Source organism: Danio aesculapii, chromosome 18 (genome assembly GCF_903798145.1).
Source record: "Danio aesculapii chromosome 18, fDanAes4.1, whole genome shotgun sequence".
NCBI lineage: Eukaryota > Metazoa > Chordata > Actinopteri > Cypriniformes > Danionidae > Danio > Danio aesculapii.
In genome coordinates this window covers 44,836,893-44,864,173 of record NC_079452.1, presented here as the reverse complement: position 1 = coordinate 44,864,173, position 27,281 = coordinate 44,836,893, and the positions used below count along the sequence as shown (strand labels likewise).

At 37.0% G+C, this 27,281-nt stretch overlaps 1 protein-coding gene across 2 annotated transcripts in view; it reads right to left on the bottom strand.

Moving 5' to 3' along the window:
* Positions 1-1,231: 1,231 nt before the first annotated feature.
* Positions 1,232-27,281, bottom strand: part of si:ch211-212o1.2 (uncharacterized protein LOC492735 homolog) — a 61,713-nt gene continuing 35,663 nt past the window's right edge. For both annotated transcript variants that reach the window (XM_056478466.1, XM_056478467.1), the window contains exons 5-7: positions 16,910-17,054; positions 13,587-13,799; positions 1,232-2,655 (exon numbers count right to left, since the gene is read on the bottom strand). In XM_056478466.1, the coding sequence (XP_056334441.1) occupies positions 2,534-2,655; positions 13,587-13,799; positions 16,910-17,054 (480 nt within the window). In that variant the 3' untranslated portion in view covers positions 1,232-2,533. The remainder of the gene's footprint in view (positions 2,656-13,586; positions 13,800-16,909; positions 17,055-27,281) is intronic.

Genomic DNA, 27,281 nt, shown 5'->3' with positions numbered 1-27,281 from the left:
GATTGGCTGATTGGAATGTTGTTCCAGGATCAACATAGATGTTAAACCAGGAACATGTCCTACTAGGTGAAATCAGGTTGGCGGACCTTTATCTGTCAGGTTGCTTTTTTAGGCACAGTGATAGTGTTACTAATAATAATAATAATAAAGTTTATTTATATTTAATACATGATAATTATCATTAACACTAACAGCACTTTAAAACACAATTAGAAAGATGTTTAGAGGAAGGGAATTTTCACAGTAACTAAATAACACAACATACTGTGACAGAATACAACAGAAAAGGAAAAACTGCAGCGCTACTAGAGAATACAGGATTTATCTTGTCATGCTATTTAGAGAATTTTTTTTGCACAAAATGAAATAAAAAGAAAAAAAAGATAATATATTTGGTGGAATAACCATAATTTTTAAGTGACAATTAATTAAAATTAAAAAGTAAATTTAATTAAATATGAATATGACAATTTTATTTTCAATTGGAAAGAAAGGTTATCAGACCTTTATAGATGAAATCAAATATAATTTTACTTAAACCCGTACCTAATGGATTCAGTGGAACATTTTCAAGGTTGTATGGGTGTATATTATGCATGCTTTATGAATCATTTTTGAATAAAGCAGTTTGCTGTTATTAAAAATTATAAGGATCTACACAACACTCCAAAAATAAATAAATAAAAATATCAAACCCACCCAGCTACCTTTACACTTAACATTTTTTCTTGAATACATTTAGAATCACTATGGTATTACAGTCTAAGCCTAAAAACCATAGTAGTAGTGTTTTAGTGCCCAGTCAGCTAGTCAGAAAACGTCGTTCATTCCGCTGTGTGGACATCATTCAGCCACCAGAGGGAGCTCTTACCTCATCGTTACCTGTTCTCACAACCGACCGCCTTACATAAATTGCTAACTCCAATCTCTTTTTTGTAACAAATTATTAAATTAAGGTGGCAGCTTCGTGCTTTGCTGAATGAACCCCCCTGAATCTCTCATAAACATTTCCTACTTGAGCAGAACAGAGCGTTAAGACGTTTGTGACTCATTGTTAAATCACCTTAAAGTACCCTGCAGATTTCCGGTGCAATTATCTTCGCACAGCTCCGTAATTGTTATAGTCTCATTTTAACAAAGAGAACTAAATTATCGCTCCAACTTTTACATTTAATGAGCAACATTTAAAAATCACTTGTGACCTATAAAAAAAAAACAATGAATAATCAAATTCGTATTTATTAGAGATTTATTAAATCAAACAGCTAATAAAAACATTGGTTTAAGGCAGACTAGCAGCGAGAATTAGCTGCAAGATGGACATTTAAGAACAAATACAAGGCTGAATGTTACACCGTAATATGTCAAATCACATGAAGACCAAATTGTGAAGCTGAAGCGGTTAAGAATGTGAGAAATCAGTACCAAAACACCTCATTAAAAAGTCATATTCTCTCCATTTATCAGCTGGAAAGACATAAATCAACAGGTAATTCATACAAGTGTGTTTTGTGAAGAAAATTTGTAAGTGTCCACGTGTAAATACGTGCAAGAAAGAAAACAGGGATCGTATTTGGCCGTTTTCCGCATTAATTTCACATGAAAATGTATCACTGGTCAAATACAGTGCAAATATAAATAAGAAAAAAAAATACATTAATGATTCTGTTTAATAAAGCTCTGTAACTTAAAAATCCGATTCATTTTGACCTTTTCTAAAGTGACCTTTTGCTAGCACAACCTTTGCTAAACCGTCGTACCACGGGATACAGCAGGAGGACATCACTAGCTAGACTGCTAATACTACTCCATATATCAATAACAAGTCACACTAACACACCAGAGACGCAATCAATGTTCATCACCGCTAAGCCCTGGTAAGCTGATTAGAAATAAGTGTAATGGGTTTGTACTTAAGGCCAACACGAGCTCAGTAAGAAACATTCAGGGAAAACATTCAGTTGGGTCAACCGAGCACTGACCAACAAAACCCTTTCCCTGCGTTTTAACAAAGCCATCCTCGGTGTGTCCTTCCGTCCAAACGAAGGAAGCATTTTGAACGCCTCCTCTTGCGAAACTGGAAGAAATGTTTGCTCTTTTTCCGCACTTTCCAAAATCAAATCCACATTTAATTGCTTCTCTCGCTCCATGCACTGCTATGAAAACCAAGCTGTGGGAAATCACAACATGGTTTCAGTCCTCTGGAGAGCCCAACCTCCAGAAAACATACATTTTGCACACTCAAATGAGAAAAGCTGTGCATGTGAAGGATTTTAAGAGAGAAAGTGCCTCTTGTCAGTCTTTACCCACCATTTTATACTTCATCTTCTTGTTGAGTGTGAACATTGACAAAACACAGAGGAGGAACTGGTGGTGTGAGAGGAAAAAGGCCACAGTAAAAGCAGTGATCTGTGGTTCTGTGCTGTGGAGAAGAAGGTTTAAGGGAAATGGAGGGACATTTTGGGGTATTTAGGTAAGGCCCATATGCAGTTCCTGCTCGCCCTCAGTAAAGGCTTCAGTCATGTTGGCCCGGTCAGTCAGTTTTCTTAGCCCAGGCCAGGTCATCACTGCGTGGCCTTTGACCTGTCAGTCTCTCGATCAGCCACTCCATTGTCCGCCAAAATCCCACTCTGTCCAGCGGATAGTTCAACCAGCCTGAGGGAGAGAAGGATGGAGACAGAGACACAAAGGTGTCATGCAACAATGTTTATGAAGAGACTTCAATGGCAGAGGCTCGCTTGGTGCCGTAGGCAAGATAAGATGTGATGAAGAGAGGGAAAAATCTAAACAAAACACTTTAATACATTCATAGTTATTCATAAGCCAAGTGATGCACACATTATAGCAATGGAAACAGGTTTTGAAACGGGACTTCGCATGTTGTTTCATAATTTATCTTTTAAAAATAAAATACATTTAAAAAATATAATAATGGTCACATTTTAAATAAGGATCATTAGTTAATGCATTTATTAACATGTAATAGGTAAGAACAATACTTGAACAGCATTTATTAATCAAATTCAACATTTACTGATGCATTATTAACATCCAGGTTCATGCTTGTTAAATGTTAGTTATTGCACTATGAGTTAACATGAACTAACAATGAACAACTGTATTTCCATTAACTAACATTGACTAACATTGTAATAAATGCATTGTTCATTGTTTGCTCATGTTATTAAATGCATTACTGTAGCTAACATTAACTAGTACAACCTTATTGTAGTGTTCTCGTTTCATCAACTATATTAGACAGGATATAAGAGTTATTAAAAGTTCTCAAGCATTTCTTGATAGCAGTTAATGTTGATCTCCACATTTTCTATAATGAAAATGAAAAGTTGCAGCTATTGACATTAGCAAATGTGCTGTGCACTAACATCAGCATTTTATTAATAAGATAAAGATGTTTAAATGTGGTGTTACCATAACACTAATAATAATTATAATGCATATTTTAAAGAAATTATGCATAGAATAACAACACGATCTCATTGCAGTTTGTAACGTTTTGATTTAGTGGCTAATTCGTATGTATTGGTATGATCTCATTCGTACAATTTAGTGTGATTTGCTTATTCCCAATGACGTTTGGGTTTAGGGGTGAAGTTGGGTGTCGTGCCTCCTTTTAAAAATCGTACATTTTCGTACGACTTAACTCAAATTAGCCACTAAACTGACAAAACGTAAAATAGTTACGTTTCCTCAGGAGACCAGGCTAAGAATAAAGGCTGTCAAAATACTTTGTACTTTTTATTAATTGTAGAATGGAAAAATGTAGAAACATTTCAAAATGTTTCAAAAATATTAAACAATATTGTGTACAAGTATGATAGTCCAATGTTGATATTGAGAACCATAAATGATGAAAAAGTATAATATAAATAACAACATGTACTACCGCTCATTATTAGTTATTACTGGTTCTCTGGATTTCCAAACAGCTATTGGTTTCAAGTACAAATGTTCATTTGTGTTTAATTTTAGACACTAATAAAGACATGTCTTCAAAATTTCAAATATGATTATTTTCATTTAGGGAATTTATTTACAGAAAATAACAAAATATCAAGTTTTCAAACTTAAATATTAGCACACACCTTACATATTTCACATATATACATATACACATGTCAGACATGTTGCCAGAGGTGGTTCGGAAGACCCACCCCTCACTGACAAAGGTCCAGAATTTGTCTCACCTGAGCTCATTTGTCCTATTTTGACTCTTATGCCATCTTAAATAGTGATAATAACCCATCGAAAAGGTCATTAAGACTAAACAGAATCCTTTTTTGGCTTGCACTTTAGGTGTTACTTTACTATAATTATAATTAATATTTATTATTAACTATTATTTATTTTATTTATTTAACAATCTGACGTAAGTGAAGTCATCATTCGCTACTGTTTTGTTTTTAATTAGAGAAAACATTTTACAAGTAACTTTTATTCGAAATCTTGGACCTTATTCTTGAAAGAAAACATGACCAATAAAAAGGTGTGAAGCACCAAAAGCGGCCCATATTAAAGTTATTTTAATATGGCTATTGTTTTCAAATGTACTTTCTTTTTTTTCTAAAGGCTAGAAAAATTGTGAAATTCGACATTATTATTATTATGTTTTACATTTTTTTAAAATAAAATAAATAAATAAAAATAAATTCGTATTTTAAAATATAAGTACACTACCGGTCAAAACTTTGGGGTCAGTATGATTATTAAAGGTTTTAAAATAAGCTCATCCTGCTCAAAATGGCTGCATTTATTTCATTAAAAATACAGTACAAAATAAAATTGTGAAATGTTATTGCAATAAAAAAATAAAATAAAAATAACAACCGTTTAAAAGTAGTTTATCATTTTTTAATTTAATCATTTATTCCAGTGATTTTAAAGATGAATTTTCAGCTTCATTACTCTAGTCATCAGTCACATGATCCTTCAGAAATCTCTCTATTATTATTATTTTATTATTATTATTATTATTATTATTATTATTATTAATAATAATAATGGTAATAGTGATAAAAGCAATAATGACTGAAGTAATACTTTCATTTGAAAATACATACAATAAGTAATACATATTTAATAAACAATTATATAACATTAATAATAACTGCAAGAAGATCTACCTTTGTAGATGAAAAAAATCAGCCATTACACCAGTCTGCCTACGGGACTGCATGCAGATATTTTTCAAAATATCTAAGGCCAAAACTAGATATTTTTTTAATTTATTGTCATAAATGTAAAAATTACATTGTAATATACAAAAAAAAGATAAATAATCATTTTAAAATACAATAATAATTTAATTATTATTATTATTTTATATATATTATATATTATTTTATTGCATTTTATCAAATAAGTGACAATTTGGTGCTCAAAAACATTCAAAATACCGCATAAACATGCTGACCCCAAACTTCCGAACAGCATTATGGTGTTTAAAATACAAAAAAATGCCATACTCCATGAATAAACATTTCTAAAACACATTTAAATGAACTCCATTATTAATAACCGATAGTATAATACATGTAAACTTCAACTACTAATAATTTATGTAAAATAATACTAAAACAACTAAACTAAAAAGCATAGAATTAAAACAACAGGGTAAAAATATGCACAAGAGCATGATGTGCAAAACCAACACGAAAAATCCATTCTTTTGGCTGAATGACACACTTCTCTGAAAACACACCAAGAGAAAAGAGAAATGCAGGAGAGCGAGAACAGCAAGAGGGCAAGGCAGGCGAAAAAAAAAGAAGAAAAAAAAAAGGAGAGAGCAAGGACAAAAGAGCAAGATGGGAAGAAAGAGGGGAAGCACAGAGAACGGCATCAAGCAGCGGTGAGACACAGAAGCTCCTGGATGGAGACTCTCAGGGGACGGACAGAAGATCAGGCGCGAGCAGCAGAGTAATGTACACACTTACTGCTATAAATATGTAGCAGCACCCACCCCCAACCAGCCCGCCTCTACTACACACACACAGACACAGACGCATTCCACTGGGCTTTGACAAGAAAACCATTTCAACTATACATGCAAAAGACATTTAGACGTTTAACACAGAGAAACGGGCAGGACAAAGTTCAAAGAAGTGACACTGATATTGTAGTCATGCCAATTAATCAGACATTTGGACATTTTGAGATCATATTTGCTGATCAAATGTTTCTCTAAATACCAATCTAATATTTGCAGTTCTAAAATATGAGGTACTGTGTGTGGAGTGAATGTGTGCAATTACAGTCATAGATGAGCTCTAGGGCAAACTAGTTAAAATAATAAATGGATGATAATTATAATAATAGTAGTAATAATAATAATAATATTAATAATAATAATAATATAAACACAAATAATAAAAATAATATATAAATAATTGTATAATATAATTGAAAAATATAACTAATAAGAATTTTTAAATGCTTCCAATAAAAAAAGCATATATATTGAAAATATTAACTCAATTTTTTTATGATACTGCTGTACTTTTTTATTTACTTTATTTACTGTATATACTGTAGAGACTTTATATCTATATCTGCTAATTTTCTGTCAATGGAACATACAACAAGAATATTTTTTACCTCAGTTTTCAGACAGCAATATGCACATAATAGCTGTATTTTCATCTATTTTCCAAGTTTAGCAACTACAGTTTATCAATGTACATCATGTTCAATTTAAACAAAGCTGTGTCTTTTATTAAAACCAAAGTCTTTTAGTAAACCTTATTTAAAACGCATAAAACACAATTCATATGAATTTCTGTTCTTGAGCTTTTTAAATTGGCAAAGCTTTGGTGGAATTCACTTAAGTGAAACGACACAAACCTTTCAGATTTATGTAAATGTCTTTATTTCGGTTTTTTAAATATTAACAAATGTCTTACAAGTCTGAAATAACGTCAAGCTCTCTTTTGAACATAATTCCAGCCTTTATGCTGACATTTGTGTTAAGAATTATGTTTAGTTAGTGTAAATTTAAAACTACAGTAAACTATTTAAATGGGTTTTCTTTAAACTTCAGAACTAAATTGGGATTTACTCGCACTGTAAACAGTCTGCATGAAATTACACAGAATTTAACTGTAATATTAACTGTATTTTACTGTAGTTATGCGTTGTCTTGCATAATTTCTGCAGATTTTTAGCCCATCATTGAGTCTATGTATTTAATTGTGTAAATGTGTGTAAATGTATATTTATTCAGTTTTTTTATATTAATTTCAATGATATTATTGAATATGAAAGTGTTCATATGATTTCTTTACAATACAGTTTGTAAAGTAATATGTTCTGTCGTTTAGTAGATATATTATATGAGAGACTTGCTTTGTTTACCAAATAAGTGGATCTAGATGGATTTGCATTGTAAACAATAAATAAAAGTTAAAAAGCTATTGTTTTTTATTTCATATGTTAACTTTTTAGTTATAATACTCCCAAAAAAATTCTGAATAAATCTGCAGATTTTTTACAAAATTCTCCACAGAAATAGCAAAAATGTCTGCAGATTCTGTCTGGCCCTAGTTATGCGATATGTTACTATATTTGGTAACATTTTAGAATAGTGGTCCATTAGTTAATGTATTTACTAACATTAACTAACTATAAATAGCAGTGTAAAGCATTTATTAATCATAGACATGTGGCATAGGTGAAATTATTCATTAATTTTCTTTTCGGCTAAGTCTCTTTATTAATCTGGAGTCGCCACAGCGGAATGAACCCTGATGCCCTTCCAGCTGCAACCCATCACTGGGAAACATCCATACACACTCATTAACACACAAACACTATGGACAATTCTACTCAATTCACCTATACAACATGTTTTTAGACTTGTGGGGGAAACTGGAGGAAATCCACGCGAACACAGGGAGAACATGCAAACTCCACACAGAAACACCAACTGACCCAGCCGAGGCTCGAACCAGCGACCTTCTTGCTGTGAGGTGAACGTGCTACCCACTGCGCCATCTTGCAGCCATATAGGTGAATTGAATAAGCTAAATTGCCCATAGTGTATGTGTGTGAATGAGAGTGTATGGATGTTTCCCAGTGATGGGTTGCAGCCTGGACATTTTCTCAAGTGAGAATGAAGTTGACTGGAACTTTCTGTCATACACCATCCCCACCAAAAGGATATCATTGGTACCCTCTTAGCAGTAGAAATGCAAGCCTGATAAAGGTGACCCGTACCGAACCGTACTGTACCACTCAGTGGAAATGCGCCAAGTCTAATATAATAGGTTTTAACATGAAAGTAGGCAACTAATCCCAAAATTTCACAATATTCCCCTCAACATTTCCTCCAATGTGCAGGTACACTGGCATTCTTCAACACACCAGAGTAAAAAAATACAGTAAATAACCCAGTATCATTTAAAAGAACCTCACACCATGTACCACAGCACTGTTTCCACCAATCTCTGATTATGACATCATATGGCCATCCATCGCCCTTGTCTCTCAGTATATAAGCACCACACTGTTCTTCGGTCACGTCTGTGTCAGCTCCATGTGTGTGTGTTTGTACCCTCTCTCTATAGTGACCCTTTTGGTGCAGGAGGAGAGCAGAACAGCTCATCATGTTTGTTTGATTTTTCATCTTTGTCAAACCCACACCGCCCCCCCACCCCCCCTTTGCGCAGGCCTATTTGTTAGCACTGACAGCAGGTTAGCATTAAATATACATGGAGGTTGTCAGCCACTGGCACACACAAAGGCGGGCCCTGGCCCCTGGGGGACTCGGGCAGGGAGGGTGGAGGAGCAGGGCTCATGCAGAGAGAGACTCCCAAGCGTGCGCGTGTGTGTATGTGCGCGGAGCCTTTCCTCTCCCTTCATCAGCGTCTCCCGGTGGGATCAGGGAGCAGCAGTGGAAAGGAAGGAGGGAGGGTCAAAAGGACCGGTCTGTGCTCTGGAGCATGCGTGCGCACACACATCTGTCGTCCACTGGGGCGCAGGGTGACGCACAAGCATTCTCGCTCCCAGAGACACACGCCGCATACTGAGTGCTCCAGCTATCATGGGAGTTTAATGCCTTCACACACACACACACACATTTACGAGCAAACACACACAATCAGCTGACTTTAAAAAAGTTATTTTAACCCACTCTTTACAGCTACTGGCGATGCAGGCCACGCTTCATGGAAGAATCCTTGCCAGATACCGTAGGTTAACATGATCAGCTACATTAAAGGCTCTCAGAAGTAGTTAACCTACCTCATCTGAATCCAATCCAAACTCTTATTGTCAAGATGCCCACAGGACTAAACAATAGTACACCCAAAATAGAAAAATCATCATTTGTGCACCTTCATGTCGTTACAAACATGAACGAAGTATGACGAACGTTTCCACTGCATTATACAAATGATGGCTTCTGTTTACACCTGCATTTGTGTTGCTTCACTCACCAGTGGATGATGCTAAATGTAAAAGGTCTAAAATGCTTTGAGCTTGTTCAACTTCAGCCTCCTGGTGTTTAAATTCCACATTGAAAGGGTTGATTTGAATGTTGTTAGCTTATTTTTTATCTACAGAGTTTCATGCTTGTTTAAGGTGTGCATACTAGCCGTCCAGTTAGGTGCATCAACTATTAAGCTGCGGTCACACTGCACGTTTAGTCCCATAAACTTAATTTCATACACATTCTAATGCGGCAGACCAGAAACGCAAGCTTGTGCGACAAGCTTCACAGTTTGCTGTGTTGCAAAGTTCCCATGTGTGCGACCAATCAAAGACTAAATCATGAGCGCTCTGAACAGAAGCTTAAAATATGGACCAATTTCTCACTTTTTAAAAGTGTCTGATCATCTTGTTTAATCCCACAGCTTTCTGCAGCACCATACGACAGAATTTCGCATGTTCAAACTCTAGTGTGACCATGGCATCACTTCTTCCAAGACAGCCTGAAACTTTGAAGATGTGACTGATGATCAGCTGAACTTCACAGACCTGAACTGCCCAGTGCCGCAGATTTGCCTTACATAACATTAGGAAAATTAGGCCCTGTTTACACTAATACGTTTTAGATTTAAAACACATAACTTTTGCTACTGCTCCACCTTCCGTCATCACTACCCTGGAGTTTTTGAGCCTCGAAAATGCTAAAGAGGCCGTTTTTGTTTTAAAATGCTGCTGCTCTGTGTTAGTGTGGACGGGGGAAAATGGAGACATCTGAAAACGGATCTGACTGAGGCTTTGTCTCAATATTAAGTACACAAAGTTTTGCATCCTTCCATTGTAAGTTAGGACTTTGCAAGTTTGATGTGGAAAACAAACTCCCGAGGACACGTCGGGTAAATCTTCAAAGGGAACAGTGTACTTTATAACCTCATTTGCATCACGCTGGCTGCGTTGTTTCAATTTCTTAACAAAAAAAATTAAGACATGATATAAGGAACTTCCTATTTTCATCTTGATTAAAACAACTCCAAAAATGTTGAGGCCTCGTGTAGCTGCCTATTTATCTGAGCTTTATCTTCACTGTATAAAGTTTTACAACGAAACGGAGCCTATAACATAAAAGCCTCCTTTAATTTTCATTGAAAAATATAAACATACCCTCTCTTTTGATGAATATCAGTTTTAATAATCAATAATGGCAATCAATAATGCAATAAGTTTAAACAATACAGGAAATAAAGGCAAGCAGCCAGTCAAATGTGCAGAATCAGTGTACGTGGTTACATAAATTAATTTATTAGCTTGATTTATCTTTGTGTTTAGCCGAATCACGTTACCTGAGAATAAGTAATAGATTCAAAAGACCAAAGAATCATTAGATAGAAACAAGATGAATTAAATATCACGTTTAACAACTATAGTGAGATGAGGAGAGGTAGATCCTGGATGAATTGACCGATGTGCACTGCTCTCACCTGGAGAGGTGTGCTCAGAGCACCCGCTGACTGCCTGGAGCTCAGACGTGTGCATATGCTGCAGCGTATACCAGTGTGTGTGTGGTCACGAGATGTGCGTTTTCTGCGGTGTAGTGTGGACAGGAGATTCAAAAACGCTACTGTAGGTTAAACATCAATGTGGATGAGGATCGTTTTCATTCTAAAACACCATTTTAATACTAAACCGTATTAGTGTGTACGGGGCCTTAGAGCCCTTCTATCAGGGTATGCTACACAACTCAAACCAGCTCTAGTTCTGTTCAGGCCTAACTACTGCAGTGCTCTCTTGAGAGGCTTTTTAGCCAGACTTATCAAACCTTTACAACTGATCCAGAATGTGGCGCTGAGCGTTAACAAGCCAAATAAAAAACAGCTCTTTTCATCAATTTGCACTGGCTATTAATTGCTCAAATTAAATAAAAAAAACACTGGCTCTGCACTACTTTACTACTAGTTTAGGTACTACTGAAGGGCGCATAAGTCTGAAGAAGCCTGTGCTCTACAAGTGAACAGTGCATTGTGGATCTCTCCTAAAGATGCAGAAGATCAATTTTATTGACTTTTACCTTGACTGTTCCCTGCTTGAGGAATGACCTGTTCTGATCAGATGAATCTTTTTTCAACATTCCCTAATCTTCCAACAGTCTCTAATCTATTTTCTATTCAATCTACCCTTTAATAAAAAAGACATTGCTTTGTGTACTTACATATTGTTGTGGTTTTGTTATTTAGCTTCTCTTGTGTAAGTGGTCGGCTTAGTCCTTAGTGAAAAGAAGCATCTTAAAGACATACCTTTTTCATTAACACTGACTTTGTTTACATGGACATCAGTAATCAAATGATTTACCTGAATCTGAAATAGGCAATATTATGAGTAAGGTGTTTACATGAGTTGCTTTTTGAATGTTCCTGTCATGATCCCGTTTAACATGTTATAGCAGATAATGTCATTGCTACACCATGATATCAACATTTCCTCTAGAGTTTCATGTAACTTAGAGGGGTTGCATTTTTAATTTGTGGACCTTAACTGCAGTTTGGCACTTTCACTTTTATTCAGGAACAATTCATGCATATTGGATGCAAGTATGAACTGCTGGAAGAGTGTTTTTTTAGTGGAATTTGATACCGCAGAGTATTATCTTAATCGTATTAAAATCGGATTATTGGTGTCCATGTAAACATACTCAATAACATTCTAATACTTTCAAATCAAATCTATTTCTAGCCTACATCTACAAATCTACTCTTCTAGCTACAAATAAAACAACAACAAAACTTTGCTCAGTGTACTCCCTAAGTCTAACTAGGACTTGGATTACTAGGATTTAGCTATTACATCTTGATGCTCTATTGCACAGGAGTCAAACTCAGTTCCTGCAGGGCCACAGTTCTGCGTAGTTTAGGTTTATCCCTAATTAAACACACCTGATCAAACTAATTGAGTCATTCAAGCTTGAAACTTTGAAATCTACAGGTGATTGTGTTCAAGCAGGGTTGAAACTGAATTCTGCAGAGCTGCAGCCCTCCAGGAACTAGAGCACCTCTGCTCTATTGTTTCAATTCAATTCAAGTACAATTTTATAGCGCTTTTCATAATAATAAGTGGGTCTAACTTTATTTTGATGGTCCGTTTGTTGAATTTAAGTTACATTGTATCTACATGCCAAATAATTCTCATTAGATTATAAGTAGACTGTTAGGTTGGGGTTAGGGTTGGGGTTAGTGTAAGTTGACTTGTCAAGTACTTGTAAAGTTTCTTATACAGTAGTCAGTTAAATGTCTGTTGAAGGAGCAGTATCAGCAGATATTAGGCAGACAGTCTACTAATACTCAAATTAACCATCAAAATCAAGTGTTACCAATAATTGTTCCTACGCAGCTTTACAAAAGGTGTACATTATTACATTACCATCAGAATCAGAGAAAGTTATAGTACTGTATAACTGTACTGTACTGCTATCCAGCATATTGCCCTCATTAGTAATCTGCTTCAGATATATCAGACCTGGGCATTTTGTGGCCCGCTGGACTTCTTTGATCGGCCCTTGTGAAGTATTAATTTAATTTAAATTAAATTGCAAACAGGGCCTTGCAATGCGCAGGTCTGATATTGAGAGTCAACAAAAGGGGACTTTCACATATAGTGTCTATTGCGCGCTCAGTTTTGTTATTTCAAATAGAGATGAGCCTGTTCAGTGCACAAATAGGAAGGGATGCACATGCGGTATGCCACGCTCATGTTTTAGTGGGCCATGAGTTGATATATGCAACTGCTAAATGATTCAAAGCAAATGTAAGCATCATAATGCTTTTTTTTTGTTGTAAAAGCAAACGTAATATCAATATATTTTTTGGCACAGACAAAATGTAAATCTTTGTGCAGTGCTGCATATTTTTATCAAGCTCTAAAAATGCTCCTTTCCCTCCCCAAGACAAGACTGGTGGAACAACACTGGAGATGGAAAATTTTACAAATGACACAACAGAGTTTAATGACACTTATGATGCCCACTGTTGTTTTGTAATTCATTTATTTTCATTTTTATGTACACCGTTTTCTTTTTTTTATATTTTCTATTGCATGATGAGAAATGTCATTTTTAAGCTGGACTAGCCCTTTAAGAGTGCCTAGCGGTAGTGTACCTGTAGTGATGCAGTAGTACGTCTCATGCGGCGACACATGATGGATCCGGTGGTGCTTGCGGGGCAGCACTAGGTGGCAGTCCTGCAATAGTGTGACCCAGCGTGGCAGGTCGAAGTAGGAGTGAGCCCACTTGTGGATCTGATTAGTCATGGTTACAAAAACCGCCAACGCAAAAACAAAACATTCCCAGGGGTAGGACTCTGCAAGGGCATCTGGGAAAGACAGATAGCGTAAGGAAGAGGTGGAGGGAGAGATAGAGAAAAAATGGTGGCGAGAGAGAGAGAGAGAGATCAAATTATATGCAAATTAATACGACATGCCTTAAAGTGACAAACCACAACCCTTAAGCACTAGCCTAACAGTCAAGCAATCAGATTGACCTTATATGCTTTTGATTGATCAGATCATCAGTGATGGCAAATTTGAGTGGAATAAAGGCCATTCTGTGCCATGAAATGAATGACAGGAAACCTCAAACGGGAAAAAGGATGAACGCAGTTAGGCTCCAAATAAAAAAGGCCAATATAGGTGGTCCATACAACATATGTGTGATATTCCAATGCTGCGTTTCAATCTGCACCGTATCTCCTGAGGATGTTCATCAGTAGGTCATGTGCAAGAATTCGGCATTGGTAAGAACAGGAGCTTAGTTCATTACACTTTGGGACACACTGTGTGACATGAGAACCACCTAATTATACAGCATAAAAACTATAAACTGGAGTTAATAAACAACAGCAGAACAAACACATTTTCATATATTCATTCAGTAAGTTTTTATAAAGTACTGTACAGCTAAATAATTGAATTGCTTCATATACCAACATTTTAACCATTAAACAATAATAAATGTTTGCTAGATTTTTCCTAACTTATCTAGTTATGTTTGTTCATGTTAAAAATGAATAAACAACAGCTTCTTTTTTGAAAGATGCCTCCTGTTTGTCATTATATTTGATGATTTGGGTCACGTGATTCATATTTTGCATTTTCCGAACTTCCATTATAGACACATGTCCTGAATTCACAGTGTATTATGAGACTTTTCAGAGTGCAAAAGTTTCAGCGAATGGGAATAATTTTACAATTGAAACAGCACTTAAAATGGCTGCCGACCTGATCAGTGAATTGACTACTAAACAAGGGTGCAGATTGAGACACTTGCCAAGTTCTAAATTCAAATAGGAGAACATTAAAGGTCACCTATGATGATATTTCGAAAGCTGTTTTGACAGAACTGTGTGTAGGTATAGTGTGTACACAGTCATATTGGAGTGATTGAAACAATAAGTCTTGTTTTTTAAAATTTCCTGACGGTAAAATAGGATTTTAATCCCTCCCATTTTGAGGCCCACCGCAACGTGACCTAGGAGTGCGTTTTCCCCGGCCATCGAATTGATTGACAGTTGCGTATTAACACGTCCCTGTAGTAAAGCATATAATCATAAAACAGGACGTGCGCAAAGCAACTGGGATTAAAAGATCTGTTCAGCTCTCTGTGATCATCAATCATCATCAAATGTGATCAAGAAGAAGTTTTACAAGTTTAAAACGTTTTAAAAACAGTGCATGTTTGTAATGAATTACAACAATTTTACCATCTTAATCACCACAGCCGCATGTTAGGACAATTATAAAAAAAGATGCTTTAATCCTGGATTGTGGATGTTAAATCAGGTTTATTTTGTACATTAACATAACGGATGTCCATACAGCAGTGGATATTGACGTGTATCCTGTCACATTTGGTGCAAAAACAGTGCAAAGTTAAACACACGCGCTGTGTGCGTGGGTGAACTTTGTAACAACACTGTGTGTGACTCATCATTTTCATCGATTCTTTAACGCCACAACAAATACATTAAATAATCATAGGTAAAGTTGTTACTGTAGTATTTCTCACAAACTTTACGTGAGATCTGCTTCCTTCATGTCAATCACTGTGCAGTTTATCTGATGCAGCCGAGGCGCAGATTGAGGCACATTCTGACAGACACGTGACAATGGTGGGCGGGGAGAACTAGTATTAAAGACACAAGCCACAAAAACAGCAACATTGTGTTCATAACAGAAACTTCTAATATTCTGAAAGGTATAATAAATAATCTGATGGGTGTTTTGAGCTGAAACTTTACAGACACATTCTGAAGACACAAAAATCTTCAAACTTAAAAAAGGGGTGAAACGGGTGCCCTTTAAAGGTGCAGTATGTAGGATTGACACCTAGTGATTAAACTAGATATTGCATTAGAAATTCAAAATATTGGATTTAAATTTTTTTCATTTCGATGATGACTCAAGCACACGCAGGTTGCCAGACTGCCAACAGCAGCTTACTTTTAACCTAGTCATTTAATTTGATAATAAATCCAACCTAATGTGGATTTGTAAAACTCTATTCACATTATTCTTTGTGTACAAGCGGGTGCAGCCATTTGAATCTTTTTGGCTCGAGACTTCCGGTCTCATTAACATCCATTTATTTTTAGATGTTAAAAACAGATCGTTTTGCTGCTTAATGTTATAAACTGATATTATCTTATCATATTATTCTACTTTGTCTGTATAGTCATGCAAACGCTTGCTTGTGAGCAAGTAGTTTGACCGTTTTCTGCCGTTTATTATTCCTAGTGATTTCTCCCATAGATCGGAAGTTTTAAAACAATCGCAAAAACGAGCGCACGAGCTCACTTCCGCATTGAAGACTAAGGTCAATATCAGAGTCTCTTTTCGGAGGCTGCTACTGTCCTCCAGAGGTCATATTTTCGGCCATGCTTTCATACACTGAAGAAGCCTTCATGACTGAAATGAAATGCGCTTCTTTTCTGGCAAGGCAACCCGTGGTGTAAAAATATAATTAGGTAAACTGGCAGTGGGTAGGGTTACACAGACCAAAACAAAGACAATGCATTGTTTTTCCAAATAAACAAGTATGTAAACACTTACCATGTTTTTTTATGTCAACTTTTTAACTTCAATCATATGGAACATATTTAAGCACTCAAAACATTGGACTACACTTCTCTGCTTCTATAGAGGAAAGAAAGCCACAGGTTTGAAATAACATGACAATTTCCTATTTTGGTTGAGCTGTTCCTGTAACCCATGCAGGGTACAAATGGATCTGAGAGCATTTGACCCTTTTCAAACCATATTCTCATTCGTCGATTTCCCAATTTTTAGGTATTTTAAGCTGAATGTGGGACACACTGACGGCTCCAGGACAAGGAGTCTCACTCGGGTCACACTCATTGATTCTAAAATAGTCACGCTGACTCACTTTCACCACACGATGGAAGAGTGGATGTATGTATGTGTGTACCTGGTGGGTAGGAGAGGAATTTATAGGCCATGTGGGCCAGAGGCAGGATGGTGATCATGCAGTTGTCTCCATTAGTCTCTATGAAGTCATGCCGTGTGATAGCCGTCGGATCAATGTGATGCTCCCGGAATGGTCGAATAAATGCCTGAATGGAAAGAGAGAGGTAAAGAGAGATGGGGGGTGGGGGGTGGGGGGCAGAGGGAAGGGAGGTTAAGGTTCAATTGAAAAAAAAATGGGTAGGGTTGTCTAGGACTGTGATTTAGATCCATTACCCGGTGGTAATGAATGGGTACGTCTATGACAAATGGAGAAGACAGTGTACGGTCAGAATAGAGGCTACTGTACAGTTGTTTTAGTGCTAGATACTGGATGTGCAGTTTACGGTGAGAAAAGAAAAGGAGTTCAATTTAAAAAATATAGCAACAAGACAGTGTTTGTTTGAAGCTTATTGATAATGAGACACAAACAAACAGAAAAAAATCTGTGCAAATCTCTTCAGAAAGATTATTTACAAAATCTGACACATTTAACACCCTTGCATCCTTTTTTCTTCTTTTATCCTGGCCTAATTGATCATTTTTTTCTGTAACCTGCAAGAATGGCAAATAATGAATCTGCTGTTTGGTCATTTAGAAAGGTTGTGAAGTTTATGTAAAGCTTTTATTTCTCTCTCTTTTAGAAATGGTGTTTTAATTATCATGTTGTACTTTAGTTGCAGAAAGTTTGTCATTAAAATCTGTCCAATTTGTTTCTTCAAATGTATTGCTAATAACCACTGACAACATTCAGCATATACCCCTCACAAATCTCTCTTTTAAATGCACATTTTTAATCGGAAACTATACAACATAATATATGTGCATACACAGTCAGTACTAAAGCCAAAGCTGGAGCTTATCTAACAAAATAACTTATGATAACGGTCCAAAAACTAGTACACCCAAATTTATATGTTATAGAAAAATATTAAATACAAATTTAAAAAAAGAGGAAAAATCAAGAGAAGAAAAAATTTAGTTGAAATTTTGTAGTTTGTAATTTTCTTTTTGCAATATTTTGTTTAAATTTATTTGTATTATCTTTCAATTTCAACATATGTTTGGTGACTAAAATATTATTTTAATAAATATATCTGTTTAATAAATCTATTTTGTTTAAATGCACCAAAATACATTGCCTATATTCACAGAGAAATGGATAAAAATATTCATTTTCAAAATAGGGTGTACTCAATGCTGAGCACTGTATATAAATCATGGAGTAGTACAAAATAGTCAAAGATTTCTTAAAAGAACTATAGTTATTAAAACAGTTCCACCATTTTTTTTATCTTTGACTTAAATAAATAAAGTAAATATTTTATTTTAACTTGCTTTAAGCAGTGTTTTTTTTTTTGTTCTGGACATGTGTGCATTTGTAATTAAATATTGTCTTATTTAAAAAAAATTAATCAATCAACTGGGGAAGCCAAAAATGATATAAGTTTGTTTCATTTGTACCCTACTGACTTATTTATCAATCTTTAAAGTTGTATTGGGCATTCACAAATTCCTGGGTATTACATTTAGATGACCATGTTGCCATTGTAGGGGAAAGTGTGGACAAAAGTAACGTGGGACGAAACGAACAGGGATTTTCTCAAAGCCCTGACAACATTTGCTTTTTTAGCTTTAACAGCACATTCAGCATACAACCCTTGATCGAGCTGACAAATATCATGTGATTTCTGGACTATGTCCTGCAGTTAGGTTTTTTAAACCTAACCTAAAGTAAATTATTGTAGCGGTACCTTTTCCTTATTACACGTTCATTACACGTGCATCATAGTAATGATCAATCTACAGGTTATTTAGTGCAATAACACATGCTTGAGTTTAAAATATCTGAGTTTTTCAGTTTAAAAGTAAATCAGGATGAAAAGGCAAGAGTTCCTGTGGGGACAAAAGTAACTGTTATTTATGTCCTACTGCTAATAGACAAACCTTATTTTTCACTTAAACATTAGAGTTTTCGGTGTTTGGATTAATATGTTTTATGAAATTAATGCATATTGCCAATAATAATAAAAATATTTAAAAATTGCAGAATATTGTAACATTTTGCATTGTTGAATGGCTTTGGATACATTTGATGGAACTGAACTTTAAAATGAAAATTCTGTTTAATATATATATTTTTTTTTTTGCAAAATAAAGGAGACAATATGTTTGCAGCTAACATTGACATGGTCATAGTCAAATATACAGTTGAAGTCAGAATTATTAGCCCCCCTTTGATTTTTTTTGATTTTTAAAATATTTCCCAAATGATGTTTAGCAGAGCAAGGAAATTTTCACAGTATGTCTGATAATATTTTTTCTTCTGGAGAAAGTCTTATTTGTTTTATTTCAGCTAGAATAAAAGCAGTTTTAAAATTTTTTAAAACAATTTTAAAGGTCAAAATTAGCCCCTTTAAGCTATATTTTTGTTCGATAGTCTACAGAACAAACCCTCGTTATACAATAACTTGCCTAATTACCAAAACCTGTCTAGTTAACCTAATTAACCTAGTTAAGCCTTTAAATGTCCCTTTAAGCTGTATAGAAGTGTCTTGAAAAAATATCTAGTAAAATAATATTTACTGTCATCATGGCAAAGATAAAATAAATCAGTTATTAGAAATGAGTTATTAAAACTATTATGTTTAGAAATGTGTTGAAGAAATCTTCTCACCGTTAAACAGAAATTGGGGAAAAAAATAAACAGGGGGCTAATAATTCTGACTTCAACTGTATTTAAAATAAACAAGATTGAGCCAGTAAAATATTGTTGTTACTTTTGACCCAGCCATGTGTTACTTTCATTCCTGATGATTGGGTCACAATGTGTAACAATGTGCAACTTTTTTCAAAAGTGAAATTATATTGGAGTTGTTCTACATTGACACAAAATAACACTAGATAGAGCACTCTTGTGAGTTAGTAACCACAGCAAAAATATATTTCCGCTAAAAACATTTTCTTTTAAAATTAGGTTTTTATTAAAGAAATAGTACTTTCGCCCTGGCTCTCCCCTACTGTAACTCTCCCTTACAACAATTATCTAATAGATGTAATCTTTAGCAGTCAAAATAGTAGACTGCAACAACTGACCAGTCAATTAGAAAGATTGACTAGTTTCATAACTTTTGTAGTGGATTTAATTAGATTAAATTTAGCTGGGAGAAAGTTTGTGGTTTAAAATCTGTCAGAATTTTGTCTCAAAACCAACTGCATTCTGTCCCATATCAATGAAATTATCCAAATGTTTGCAAATGCATGGAATTGCGATGTGTAAAACACGTCTTAAAGAGTCTAAATGAACGGCATACAGTAGTTGGTCCAACAACCCAGCAACTGGTTAATAATAAATATCCACATCAAAGACACCCAGATGCATGTTTGACTCTATTCCGTATGTTTTCCACAACAATCAGCACTGGAAATGTAAAAAAGCCTACTTCACCGTGGTCTGGCTGTACGGCAGGGTTTGGTAGGTTTAGATGTTGACTGATAGACGCAAATTGGTGTGTTGGCGGTACAAGGGCCTAAATGAAAGATGACGCATGCAGCACGAGTTTCGCGTTACGGAGCGGAGAGATAACCTGGCATTAAACAGCACTTCCCCACGGCTCCGATCCAGCATCATGAAAAACCATAACCCAGCAGCACCTGTCACTCACGCCCAGGAGCGCTGCTTTGAGACGGGCGCCCGTCTGCGAGCGCGCGGGTGTCGCAAAATGAAAGGGAGTAAGAGAAAGGATCGTATAAGCACAAAGGAAAATACAAGAATGAAGGTAATTTATTTCCCACATAAAAAGGAGGAATCGTTTGGAGCCACATTACCATAGCGTTTCAGAGACGGAGCGCGGGGGGAAAAATGTCATTATCGCGTGTTTGTGGGCTGAACTCAATCACACCTATATCTGAGAGCGCATGGCGACACTCTGCTGGAGCGGAGAAAACTATCTGTTGATATTTCGACAATTATGTTCCCTCCTGTTCTCCTCGTTTCCTTTCCGTCTCTCTGTGCGCGAGATTAAAAGAGCGCTAAGCCCCAGACAGCACACGGCGTGCATGTCGACTCACCGGCACGCTGCGGCAAACCTGCGCCTCGCCGCCGCTAATCCCACACCGTTTAACGGCCTGCCTCGTCTCGCCTCACCCGCCTTCTGCCTAATCACGACTCACATCTTCGGATTGCCCTGGCAACCCAGCCGAAGACCGGAGCCCGTCCTCCCCACCCTTAACCCAGAGCACACATGAGAGATCCATTTCATTTCTCTTGCCTTTTCCCCCTCCTCCCCGCGCTCTTTGCTCTTAAGTGCCTGTTTAATCACGGTCATTAATGATTCTCCCTCAAGTTGGTGCTTCTTGTTTGAACATGTGGACAAAAAGCCATATATATCGGTCCGCTAAGTGCTGCCTTTAATCTGCTGGTTAAGGGTCTTAAAGCGCTGCGTTCTGGATGTCTGTAAATTCCCTGGCTTTTTTTGAAGTTCGATCACTCCCAGGTGGCCGATCCTAATTATCCTCGACAGCAGAAGGATCGGCGGTGGCTGCAGAGCTGGTGGAAACCCCTTCACGGTGGGGCGGAGCGGCCGAGCCGTTTTACAGCACAGACGGACCATGATGAAAGTGAGAGAACGCGGGCCCCTCGGCCTGATCCACAGCAGGAGACAGACAGGCCGTTCACATGACCTGCTCTCTGTCTCAAACTCGAGGCCATGTAGGACGACTCTGCGCTTCCATAACCATGTAAACACAGCCCTTTTGTAGAAGCTGGACACTAGGTGTTGGAAGTGGGACCCAACTTTTGCTATACTGGGTTCATGGCTGAACTATCATAGTACGATGCATCTTTGGGAAAAGAACGAGTGACGAGTGTTTCCCAAAATCGTAGTTTCTCTGTCGCAGATCCATCATTTGGTTAGTTATAACATAAAACGTCCATAACGACGCTCTAAATGGGGTGGAGCAACTACTGAACTTCTTTAGATAAAACCACCTTAATTTTTTGTGCATTTATGCAATTATGTTGTTTTACACGCACATACATTTAAATGTTTTTTAGCCAAACCAATTATTTCTGGTAAAAACATGCACTCGTTTTCCATATTAATTGAAATATATGTAAACGACACATAAAGGACCTAGGCTATTTATGTTTTCTTTACAAATATTATTGAGAATGTTCTATATAACTTGAGACGTAACGTAAATTCCACTTTTAAAGGGCACCTATGGTGAAAAATCTACTTTTCAAGCTGTTTGGACAGACATATGTGTAGGTATAGTGTATAGACTGTCATATTGGGGTGATATAAACACACTCGGTCCTTTTTTTTTTTTTTTTCAATTTAACAACACAAAAACGGTGGAACAATTAGAGCGGTTTTCAGACCGACCACAACTTGACGTAGGAGTGCGGACCGAATTGACCGCCCACCGAATTGATTGACAGCTGCGTATTAACATGTCTCCGTAGTAATGCGTATAATCATATCAACAAGACAGGATGTGCGCAAAGCAACCGGGATAAAAAAGGTCTGTTCAGTTTGCTAGGATCATCATCAAATGTGATTAAAAATGAGTTTTACAAGTTTAAAATGTTTTAAAACAGTGTGTAATGAATTACAGCGATTTACTTCAGATTTACTTCATCAGCACAGCCGCGTGTCAGAACAATTATAAAAGAAGACGTTTCAATCCCAGTTTGTGGACGTTAAATCAGGTTAATTTTGTACATCAACATAACAGATATCCATACAGCGATGGAAATTAACCTGTATTCTGTCACATTTGCATGCAAAAAGACTGCAAAGCTAAACGCGCGCGCTGTCTGTGTGCGTGCCCGGTGTGTGTGTGTGTGTATATCTGTGTGTGTGCGAGAACTTTGTAACGACATTGTGTGTGACTCATCATTGCAACTCCACAACAAATACATCAAATACTCATTGGTAAAGTCCTTACTGTAGTATTTCTCACAAACGCTACGTGAGATCTTCATCCTTTATGTCTGTCTGTTGTCTGACGCAGCCGAGGGAGGAAATTAAGGCACATTGATAGGCACATGGAAACGGTGGGCTTGAAGGACTAGCCTTAAAGGCACAGGCAACAAAAACCGTTACCTGCTGCTCAGAGCTATAAAACAGAAACTTCGAAAAAGGTATAATAAAAAAATCTGATGGGTGTTTTGAGCTGAAACTTTAGACACATTCTGGAGACACAAAAGACTTATATTAAATCTGGAAAAAGGGGTAACCTAGGTGCCCCTTAAATAATAGGTCACCTACATAGCTTTCGTCATGAGCCATGGCTGTGTTCAAAATGGCATAATTGTTCTCAAAGTCCACTATATAGGGAACGCAATTGTGAGGAGAAAAAAATAATTTAAAAAAAATTCGCTGAAACTGAACTGTAAAAATACTTTGAAAGCAAATTACACCCAAGAGATAACCTTAATGTTTTTTTTTATCATTCCAAGTTAAATTATTAGAATGTTTTAAATTAATAGGGCATAGGAGGGATAACTGGGAATAGAGTACAACCAGGAACTATGCTTCTAACTACAGCTCTAGAGGTGTAGTTGTAAGCGTACAAGTTTGCGACGCAGTTTGCGAATGTTCATTGGAACGACGTATTTGGAAAATGCCAAATCAACAAACTACGTTTGTACCGACAGAACTTGCAACCTTAGTTGGCTAACGATGGTTTTCAGAAACGCATCCCTGGTGTCATGGTGGATGAAAGTGATTTCTAGGGTAAGATACATACTACAAGGAAAAGCCCAATTTTGAGATTTTGGGTTCTCATACTGCATTTTATTTATAAAATAGTAGAAATAAAATAAGCAAAATACACTTTAAGTGTTTATTTTTCTGCACATTATACATTTGTGCTATAAATATACTCTACAAAAGGTCGTTTTCACCAATTTGTTGCTTATTTACAATTTCACAATCACCATTTCTGATGCAGTGAGATTAACCAGACCTCTTACGGTTACCTTTCATCATTTGCAAACACACAGTCCATTTTTTAAATATTTTTTTCCTATAATATAATATAAATACTGTCAACAGCTATTTATAGAAGGGTAAAAAGAAAAAGAAAAAATTAAGATAAAAATATAAGCACTTAGAATCTGGCTTTATCCAATGTCACAGCCATAGCCATATCACCCTGCTTCCCAAGACCGGTTACTCCCTGAAACTAAGCAGGTCTAAGCCTGGTCAGTACCTGGATGGGAGACCACATGGAAAAACAAGGTTGCTGTTGGAAGAGGTGTTAGTGAGGCCAGCAACCTGCACTCAACCTGCGATCTGTATGTCCTAATGCCCCAGTATAGTGAAGGGGGCACCATACTGTTAGTGGGCGCCATCTTTTGGATGAAACGTTAAAACGAGGTCCTGACTCTCTGTGGTAATTAAAAATCCCATGTCGCTTCTTGTAAAGAGTAGAGGTGTAGCCCCGGTGTCCTGGCCAAAACTCCCTTTATCTGCCTTTACCAGTCATGGCCTCCCAATTATCCCCATCCACCGAATTGGCTCTCTCACTGTTTCTCCACTTCACCAATAGCTGGTGCCATTGTCCTGGGGCTGCTATCATCCAAGTGGATGCTGCACACTGGTAGTAGTCTGGAGAGACTCCACTCATGATTGTGAAGAGCTTTGGGTGTATGGCCATACACGATAAATGTGCTTTATTTACAGACCTTTCAGTACATTACAATGTTCAGGCTATCTGTTCTGGAACTACTGGCATCCATTTTGCAAACTATATATTTCAATTTTCGATGCCTTAACAGATTTTTCCCCCACATACACGCGCATGCACACAGGCACAGTTTTTATATTTAGAATTCAAGTACTTTAAATTGTAAAAAAAACTAGTTAAGAAATAGGATAGAGTGGAAGGAAATAGTTGTATGATATATATACCATATATCAAATTCTAAAACAATGACATATATACACATGCACACCCACTGTATCAGACAGTTTGTTCTTGCACAGTTTTAAACATAATATCGCCCTACAGGACTCCATCTTTATACGGCACACATCAGCCAGAGAACAATAGAAAAGATTGGTGTTATTCAAAGGACAAGGCCTCAAACTGTGAAAATTTCATGGCCACACTCACTGTCGAGTGTATTCTGATCATTGCTAAACCTGTATACTTGTCATTTCCTTTCACCATAATCAAATTTAACAGTCCATACTTTCAGTAGTAGCCTAATAATTGGCACGCGGGACCAGATTTAGCTTAGGTTGGCCATTTTTCCACTGCCAGTCTACTGCCCTATTCCACATAATAGCACAATGACCCCTGTCAGCATAAAAACACATAAATGCTCCCAGATTCATGGCCCCTACTTGTCTGACACAGAAAGCAAGTGTCGACTGCTTTTTAATTGGACAGCGAGGGGGTGACCTTTTCTCTGATTGGGCAAGGAGAGTGCAACCGTACTATGCATTAATGCAACCCTCCCGAGTATCCCCTGCACCCTTTGGGGTTGAGTGTGGGTGGGGTTAAGATGTGGCGCTCCAGGAAAGCAGGAAGGGCTGAAGTCCCCAGGGTGGAGATGGCATTTCGCACTCGCCGTTTTTGAGCCTGGTAAACCACAACAGGGCAATAGAGCAAAAGCTGATATGAAAATTAAACAGGGTAATTTGTTAAAATCAAACAAGATACTACGCTTAGAGACCACACTGTGCATATGAGTGTGTGGCCAATGCATATGTGCTGGAAATGTGGGGCCAGTGCACCCAGCATGCACACACACACACACACACACCTACACCCAATCATATGTATAGGCAGGGGTGTACATTACTGGTAAGCAGGTGCACATGTGTGATTAAAAGTAAAAATTCAGACCAGATGCAGTACAACAAAAGTGTTTTAGCATACCAGTGTCATTACTGGGATTTTGGGACCTTGTTACTCAGGTTATTGTAACATATGAAAATTCCCCATATATCATTGAAATTAATAAATGTGTTAAAAGTGTGTGCAGCATAAAAGAATGTATGTTATTTGTTTTACAAGTAGCAGAGCTGGTAGGTTTCGAATTTAGTTTACGTTACCTGAGATATATTGTATTTGGCTGTGAATCAAAATGGCACTGGACATAAACCATGGGGTCGCAAGCAACCTTTCCATGCTCATGGCTTGGAGAAATGGTCTCAATCTCAATTCCTGGTGGGCTGCAACTCTGCACAGTTTAGCTCCAACCACCTCCAGCTCGCACCTGCTTAATAGTCCATAGTAGTCTTGAAGACTGATTATTTGGATTAGCTGTGTTTGATTAGGGTTGGAGCAAAACTGTGCAGAGCTGTGGCCCTCCAGGAATCCAGTTTGAGACTCATGGCTTGGAGAAATAATGTAAAATAAAGTTGGTCTCTTTGTGTGCAGATGGACTTGTAGTCAACAGCGTTGTTTCTATATTACCTCGGATCATCTATAGGGATGCACATACTATGGACCGGCCACAACCTGGTGGACCTGGTGGATATATGGTGTGCATATGAGTGTGTGGCCAATGCATGTGTGCTAGAAATATGATGGCAGTGCAACCAACGTGCACACATACCTACAGCAAATCATATGTATAGGCAGGCAGGGGTGTACATAACTGGTACGCAGGTGCACATGTGTGGTTAAAAGTAAAAATTCAGGCCAGATGCAGTACAGCAGAAGTGTTTTAGAATACCAGTGTCATTACTGGGATTTTGAGACCTTGTTACCCAGGTTATTGTAACATAAGAAATCTCCCCATGTATCATTGGTAGGAGTTAATAAATGTGTTAAATGTGTGTGCAGCATAAAATAATGTATGTTATTTGTTTTACAAGTAGCAGAGCTGATGGGCTTCGAATTTAGTTTATGTTACCTGAGTGTTAATTTATTTGGCTGTGAATCAAAATGGCACTGGACATAAACCATGGGGTCGCATGCAACTTTTCCATGCTCATGGCTTGGAGAAATGGTCTCAATCTCAATTCCTGGTGGGCTGCAGCTCTGCACAGTTTAGCTCCAACCACCTCCAACTCACACCTGCTTAGTAGTCCATAGTAGTCTTGAAGACTTTGATTATTTGGATTAGCTGTGTTTGATTAGGGTTGGAGCAAAACTGTGCAGAGCTGTGGCCCTCCAGGAATCCAGTTTGAGACTCATGGCTTGGAGAAATAATGTAAAATAAAGTTGGTCTCTTTGTGTGCAGATGGACTTGTAGTCAACAGCGTTGTTTCCATATTACCTTGGATCATCTATAGGGATTTCTCTTGTGCACATACTATGGACCGGCCACAACCTGCAGCTGATCGTGCAGTTGTGCATTTAGAAAA